Raw genomic sequence first — 8,600 nt, 5'->3', positions numbered from 1 at the left:
TTTTCAGTACAAATCGGCAATTTCATACTTTAACCCCTATTATTTAGTGTTTCTTTCATTTAAATCGGTTGGCAAATAAAAATATAATATGTATGTCAATTTGCAAACATGTCTCGTGCGCGAGAGAAATGAAGCGACCACATGTATGTCGAAACGAATTGCGTGCGCTACCCAATCAGTTGAGTAAACGTAAATATTACTACAAAAATATTAGTTATTAGGAGATCTACAAAAAAGTCAGCCACACCTAGTTAGCTAGGATTTATATTTAAGCCACAATAACATTTTTAATGATAAAAATTAATTAAACATTTTATAAGATTACATTTAAGTGCACTTATTATGTAGAATATGTTATTATTAAGCATTATTAGAATAATTCTGTTATGTTGAGAATTTCATGAATTATCATTTGGTCTGTGAGTATCCCTGTTCAGCACAATTTGGTCTCAATCAAGATTTTTTTTAGTTTATTAACCAAAATACAGAAAAAATACTTATTTACTAATTACAAGCTTCGCTCACAATAGCCCTTCGGGCTTTATCCGCGGCGAAGGAGTTCAGTTCAATTTAAGTAAAAGTATAATATAATGAAGCAAAAATCTTAAAATCTATATTAATTAAGTCAAGACAGGTACAAAAACGCATATAATAGCAATTAAGCAATTTACAAAATCAACTTTATACCTTCAGTTTTCAATAAATGTTTCCTAACATATTGTGATTGATGATGTATGTGATTTATAGTGTTTTTTGTTTTGATAATTACATATAAGTTCCTCACTAATGTTGTTCATTAATGCAGGTAACAAATATTTCTAATTTCTTGTTCCACAATGAATTTTTTTTGTAGTGTGACGATGGTAATCTTTGTGAAGTTTGAATACGTTCATTTGCCAGAATACAGTATTTATACAGATCTTGAGTGTGCAAATGTTAATGGTATTTCACATTTGTCTCTACAATTACAAATCAATTGGCATTTCGAATTAATAAATAAGTGTCAAAAGCCATTTATTCAATTGTGATTTAAAAGTAAGTCCTTGCAGTGATTTAATTACATTAGATAAATTATTTAAAAAATCTTATAAATACATTGAAGCAGTTATTCTTATAAACGAGGTTGTGTCAATTTCTTTTCATTTTAAATAATCTTTGATATCATATATACACAGATCACATAACAAGTCAAATTATTTCTTTTTAAATATGTTTAAGGGTAAGTCTGCGATCGCTACAGGCAAAACATTATATATCTTTATGGAAATATTATAGGAATTCCTAGAAAAGCAACTAGTGTTATGGGAGGGTTCAGCAACGTGGTTGGGACGTCTAGTTAAAAATGTACATACTTCACGTTTCCTAGTAAATAGAGCCAAGTTTTTTCTAACAAACATCCATACTTCAAATACGTGCATAGCTGGAAGCGTTAGAACTCTTAGCTTTTTAAAAAGCGGTCTACAAGACTCAAGCAGGCCTACTCTACATATAGCTCTGACACACTTTTTCTGGATAAGAAATGCACGATTTAGTTCTACACAGTGCGCCCAGATAATGAGTTCATGTTATTTTCAAGTTATGATATTCATCTTTTAATAGGGCAGTGTTTAGTTTGTTCCATACAGTTAATATATGTATTACAGTATTGAAATAGTTGAATTTCATTATCTACAAATTTGTTTTGAATATTTCTTGGAACAATTACATGTAGCTATTTTAGTTGTAATTTGTAAATAATTTGTATATGCGTTTTAAATGTTCTCCCATAACTACTCATACCATAACCAATTATGCTATACGCTAATGACAAATATAATGTTCTTAAAGTGCTATATGGTAGTTTGGGACGCAGTATAGAAAGATTTGGCGACGATAGATGGTAGGTACGAGATGTTATTGTGGGAAGTGTATATGAGTGCCTTAGTTTTTCGTGCATTAACAAGTCCAACATCGTTTGCCCATTTACACAATAAATTGAAAACGTACAGAGCTTGGCGTTCAGCCGCATTCAGATCTGAGTTAGCCGACACGATGCAGGTGTCGTCAGCAAATCGGTACACTGAGCCTTCTCTGATTAATTTACATATAATATTATCATTAACATAAAGAAGATAAATTTTCAATAATGAAAAATTATATAAATAAATTCACAAAAAAAATAACGCCGATGTAATTACTGTCTAATCGTGGTCTAACCTGTAGACCGCGAACAAACTATATAGTACTGTTATTTATTGTCTTTACCGAGGTTTTAAAGTTCACTTCTAGGAAAAAAACGTCTAGCCAGTATAATTTATTTTATACAAAATTTTTATTATAAATTAAATCTTTTTGACGAACGCAGTCTTATCTATCGCTAGCGCCATTTTTGTAAATGTCAGCCTGTTTTAATTTGACCTACCTTTACTTAGTAATTTCATCTGTTTTGGCTCTATGGTTCTTGCAATCAATAGTTTCACATATATATTTCACATAAAATATAATGGAGGTCAAATGTCCGCATATGATGCCGCATATGCTGACATAATAAAAAGAAAACAAAATCGCAGGCACAGCTAGTATGTTAATAGAATTAAAATGAAAATGATTAGTGATGTCTTTATACATAATTATGCAAAATATTGCAAGGTGTTAAATAATAATATAATATAATACGAACTACCAATAATAGTATCATATCTTATACAAACGTGTGAAGATACAAACTGCACAAGACTTATGAAATGATAAGATAATGCCACATGGAAACAAATATAATTTAGGCTCTAATTTGCGATTACACATAACGGTAAATGAATAATGAAGGAGTGACTAAAGCAAAACAAAAACTACTTGCTATACATAACTGAGCCAGTTAATTCTTTACTGGAAAATAACTTACTATTATTATCAATTACTCAGGATAACTAAGCTAAATCCTTTGAAACGCTTATGAGCCCCATAAATAAAATATAAAGAGATATATCCCATACATGGCGGTCATCCTTGCTTGCAATTGTGATTACTTTCAGAAAGAGCCTCTATCACATACATTCCTTTATCTTGCTACTTAAGTTTTGTTTATAGTGCCCCTCCTAATCGTCCTCTCGGTTATACAGATGGGCACTATCTATTAACTATACGGCACCTATGCAAATAAGCCTGCAAAGGAACCTTAAAATTCAAGTCCCGACCCCGATCAGCCCGTTTCATTCGACACAAACTTCATCTAGTTCTTAAAAGGCACCCTCCCTATTGTCCGGAGCTGTTGGCTCGCTCACCTCCCGTTGTCTATTGTGCAACAACCGGTTGCCACTGCTACGCCGTTGACTCTAAAGTCAGCTACCAAATTTCCACTTTGATAGTGGAGCTGGCGGCACGCTCACGTCCCGACGCCGTAGCATCTCTCCATTCCATAATTCCTATGCGGCTGAAGGGATCGGAGGATATCCAGCTTTATCCCTTTTAGACTACAACTGAGATAGCAGTCGCACTGGACAGTGCCCAGTGGCTTAGCTGGACCAGCTAGTACCGACCATAGCTTCCAACAGAAAGGGCAACTCGCGTGCTCCGCGCATCCTTTCACATTTGGACTTAGTCTAGATCGCCACTAAGATGCGCTAGCTGCGCGCTGGACAGACGCCCCAGTCACGTTACCGGGGCAGATGCATGAGTCCATCATCAATAGCTAGTATGGTAGAATCTATCTTACTACTAGTGAAAAAGACTGATTACATAGAAGAGCACCAAATAAGGATGTTGCCACTAACAAAATTTTTCAAGTTTGGTCATCCGCTCAAACTGGGTGCTTTCCATATCGTCTCTATCAGGTACAGTCCCATATCTTCCTATATAAGTCTTGTTTTAGTGACCTTCCCCATCAACCTCTTCGTTATATGGGAAGGGCACTATAATCTGAGCCTTCACAAGGTCCTTATTAGTCAAGTCCTGACTGGGTTCTAGACTTGACTGATTAGCCCTTTTGCACAAACTTCATCTGGTTGTCAAAAGGTTAGTGCATTGGGTGAGCTGCCCAGCATGCACATACAGTGCCTTCCCTGTTGTCCAGATAGGTCCCGGAACTGCTGGCTGGCTCACTTCCCCTTGCGCATTGCGTAATTAAAGGTACAGTCCCATATCTTTCTACATAGGTTATGTTTATGTGACCCTCCCTATCATCTTCTTGGTAATACGGGAAGGGTACTATAATTTGTGCTAGCTCTCCGGGCTAGTGCCAGAGATGCCGGTCGCAGTGTCCTGTTACAATGTCCGGACATAGTTTCCGACTTAATGCCCACCCGGCGAGTCCATGCCCAAGTCGAGGTCCACCAGAGACGTCCGTGAAGGTATCACTGGCGAAGGGATTGGTCTGGACGCCTGCAGTACCCTGGTCCTGCCGGAACTCCCTATCTCTCAAGTCGGCAAATAGGAACAGCAACTAACAGTACTGTAATAGTACAATTAATAATATATGGAAATTAATTATCTGTATAAAGTTGAAACCCACCTTTCTTGAGGCTCAGCTGGTTGTCGCCGCCGGCTGCGAAATCGTACAACGCAACGAATAGTTGAGGATCATCTTCCTCAGCGTGTGCAAGCAAATTTTCTTTTGAGGTCCACCTGTAAAGCCCAATAACACACCATATTAGCATACGCACACTTCAACTATACAAAAATGTATCTAATCTTTGTTGTTCGACCTCATGATTTGCATATGATGAACTTAGAAGATGTATCTATAAATAATTTGAAACATCAAGTTCTATTTATAGGTATAGAGTTATATTTTTTAAACAGACCATTTTGAAAATACACACATCAAAAGTGCATAGGGCTCGAGCATGTTTAATAATTTAACAAACTTATATAGATATTTTAATTTTAATAGGATAATCAAATATTTTAAAAAACACTTTTTTTTTTGCTCTTTTGCTCCCTACACGCTTTTGATGAGTGTAATAAACATTGAGGTAGGCTACCAAATAACAATTGATTGCCAAGTATTTTCAAAGCTTTTCATGAAAATAGATCTCTGCACTTCATTAAATGCATGAATGTTACATTTAAATCCAGCAAAGTACGTATGTACAAGACTTTGACGCGAGTAGTTGTCTTGCACTTAGACTTGCGAAGTGGGTTTTTGATTCTGAAAACGTTAATGCCGACAATAGAATACTTGCCTGTTAGCAGAATCTATAGGTTGTGGAGCAGGTGGTACACCGTGTAAGTGTGCGGTGCCGTCGCCGCTGCTGCTGCCACCGCCATCCGGTAGATCCGGGATGTGTGGCAGGGGCCGGCTCTGTAGCAGGGCCTCTGCAAGATACCAAATACCATTACCTATCCATAGTCCTCATAAATACTGTCTCTTGTGTAAAGATGCTTCCTTACTGTTTCTGATTAATTGGAAGTACTTATCTTTCAGTTTCTTTGTTATTTCTTGTACTTCATTATACAGTGACAAGCTACAGATTGCATAATATCTTACTAGGTGGTTGTGCCACACTATTGCACAGAATGCACATTAAATAAATGGTTGAAAAAATTTCAAATAACAAAATAATACAAAGGTGTTATAATTAATTTATAAACCATTTCATTATTAAATTCATTTTCACTAAGTATGATGCTTCATCCTACACTTCATTCAAGGGACAGATCAATTGAGACTATAGTACTATTCTCTCTTATGAAGTGCTTTCATCTTTGATAGTTTGAAGTTTTTTTTTATTATGATAAATAGTTGGTGATATATTTAATTATCCAATATCATTGTACATATATACAGTGTTATTTGTAAAATACTAACAACAACACAGGACTATATTACAAACATCATAAACAACAACTTTTGTTCATAGAATTTTTACAAAACATAATAATAAATTTACCAAAACTTTCAAGTTTTAAATATGGATCAATGGGCTATGAGCTATGATCTGTGACAAGGGGTATATGGTACAAAAACTATCCAATTTTTGTACTGCACTCTGGTCACATTCCATTAAATAAATTTTACTATCTCATGAGAAAAGCAGAATCCCCTCAATACCATTTCTGTAACAAGTTGGAAGACATTTAATTTAATAGAATGTGATTGACACATGGGATGACTGGCCCAATATCAATTAAAGGATGTTGATCAGGTAGGAGAACTAAATTCAATACTGAGCAACCCATTGACACAGAGTGCTGAAGCTCTATACTCCTATGTGAGGTTTTGCTTTGTGATGAGGAGCAATACCTCTCATGGGAATAGTGACAGATAAAGCAGGATAGTTATTTATATGTATACATACATTGAGGCCAACATAAACGCCCAAATGTGTCAGGACTCTTAAATCTAGATTTAAAAAAAAGACATTTACACGCTATGAGCAGTGGCAGCCGCTATTTTGATACCTGGCAGAAGTCGCAGTTGGTGATAAGGCAAGTTGATAAGTACATTATGTTTTCAATTTTTCTTGTTATATGTTACTGATGAATTCTTATACATGACTGTGTCAATCACATGTATGGTAATTGACACACAATCCCCATATATGGGATCTATCTAGTGAAAAAGACTAATTACAAATGGAGAAGGAAATAAGGATGTTGCTATTAACAAAATACTTTTCAAGGTTTCGTCACTTGCTCAAAGTGGGTCCTTTCAGTATCATCTATGAAATGATAATGACATTTATACTCAAAATATCTGTCACACTAGTTAACTTGTAGTGGAATAAAGACCTTCTGAGTTCCAGCTTCACTGCACATTTCCTTGCACAAGTTGAGTAAGCACTTGTAAATATTCACATAATGTGTGTTGTTAAAGGTAAATATAGTACTCCAGCAAATCTATCTCGTAAGTCTTGTACCATAACTATGGTACAAGACTTACGAGTCACCGTCGTCAACTGATGATGGTATTTGTTGATTGTTTTATGTATGGAACGATAATGCAAAAAATTTAATATAAAAATATAAAAAATACATTCACATAAGAGCTATTTTCGCAAGTGCTACACAGCTGTTACTACAGTAGGAAACTCGCACAGCAAAAATTATGTCTACATGTCAAATCTATTTGTCACTGTTGTTGAATAATTCAGGATACTCATAGATGTGGTCTAAGCTGCAGCTATTGGAATTTAATCACTTGAATATGGTTTACAAAGATGTAATACATGTACACATTACCTTAATAGTCAGCATTCGCATTAACAAATATTTCTGTACGTAGAAGTAAGGTAATTTAGGGAAATAAAGTAAGGTGTATCAAATAAGACAAATTTATATAGAGGTGTGCAAGCTAAAACCATGCACTCTTTGCCACCCCTTTCCGGATTCATCTATTATTGGAGTACCCTATTCTAAGTAGGCTTAACCCTATCCTGCACTTGCAAACTGCAGGTGCTAATTGAAAATATATTGATCTATGCAGAATGTATATGGATACATAATTATAATAACAGGCCTGCTATGGTTATCGAGTGAAAACAATACAGAAACAATGGGCACTCAAAGCATTATTACGTTGCGAGCTTCTTTGTTCAAGCCTTCAGTATCGGCGACTTCCTCGCGACTAAAAGTTGCATAATATGTAAGTAGCTACATGCGCCTGGTGATGACGGGGAGCTGGCTGTCAGATACTAACCGCTATGTTCAGTGAAGATGTTGGAGCCGAGCGCGCGAGGGTCTTTAGGCACCCGTGGCTTGCCGCGAGCTGCGCGTACAGACGCACCACTTGGCGCCCCGCGCTCCTTCGCCTGCTGCGCGCCCATAGCCGCTAGAACGGCCCACGATCCGGGCGCCTGCACCCCCTACTGGGCTCCTCGCCGCACAGTCTCCATGCTCAGCCTATCTACCCACGACCGTACCGCACTTAATCGCTAGGTTAACGGTGCGATTACACACAAATGTAACAAATTTATCACACCGCACGCATCCTAACCGGTCTACGCCTAACAAACTTAGCATCACCAGAACATAGACAGACAAGTCAGAGAATTTAAGACACCAGCGGCCATTAAACATGCACCTGACAGACGGACATGTTTGTTTAATTTTTTCTGACGTCGATACTGCTTGTTGGCTTGCCGCAGTGCCATTTGCCAGGATAATATTAATAAGTGCGTTATTATAAACAAAGGGACTTTAGCTTTCTCTAAATCTATACTTCTACGTTTACTTTTGCGTGAATAGAGTTACGAAATCAACCTAATAATTTTTAGTTAAAAAATAAAAATAACCGAAAATAAGAAAATAAAAATAACCGAAGTAGTAACAAAAATATCATAATATCATCGTAGATATCTTATCTTGTCCTATCGATCGCCACGTGAAGAGTGACCACGTGAAGTGGGAGCCTTTTTTTTTTTTTGACGGGGGGAAATCTTTATGGATACCTCTGAGCCCAGGGAGACTCAGGGATTATGTGGGGACTCTCCCTCCAGACTCGAGGGACTACCCCACTAAAACCCCCCTTGGTTTCCCTCTCGCCGGTTGAGTCGGCGCCGTGGGATTGGTGAACATTCACCACGACGCCGCCCGGCCGCCCTAGCTTGCGCCAGGGCTCCCGCGCCAACGGAGGGATCACTAGGGGATCAGGCGAGCAGCGAACTGCCTTCGCCTTCTCCCCG

The 8,600-nt window shown here is 37.2% G+C and overlaps 1 protein-coding gene across 1 annotated transcript in view; it reads right to left on the bottom strand.

The window, feature by feature from the left end:
* LOC113226282 (tyrosine-protein kinase Abl-like) overlaps positions 1-7,981 on the bottom strand; it is a 28,049-nt gene extending 20,068 nt beyond the window's left edge. Inside the window, exons 1-3 of the mRNA XM_026458853.1 lie at positions 7,616-7,981; positions 5,160-5,292; positions 4,487-4,599 (exon numbers count right to left, since the gene is read on the bottom strand). Coding sequence (XP_026314638.1) covers positions 4,487-4,599; positions 5,160-5,292; positions 7,616-7,742 — 373 coding nt within the window. The 5' untranslated portion in view covers positions 7,743-7,981. The remainder of the gene's footprint in view (positions 1-4,486; positions 4,600-5,159; positions 5,293-7,615) is intronic.
* Positions 7,982-8,600: the final 619 nt, after the last annotated feature.

This window comes from Hyposmocoma kahamanoa, unplaced genomic scaffold, assembly GCF_003589595.1.
Source record: "Hyposmocoma kahamanoa isolate Upper Pololo Valley unplaced genomic scaffold, ASM358959v1 100021, whole genome shotgun sequence".
Lineage (NCBI taxonomy): Eukaryota > Metazoa > Arthropoda > Insecta > Lepidoptera > Cosmopterigidae > Hyposmocoma > Hyposmocoma kahamanoa.
This window is presented reverse-complemented; position numbering and strand designations above follow the sequence as displayed.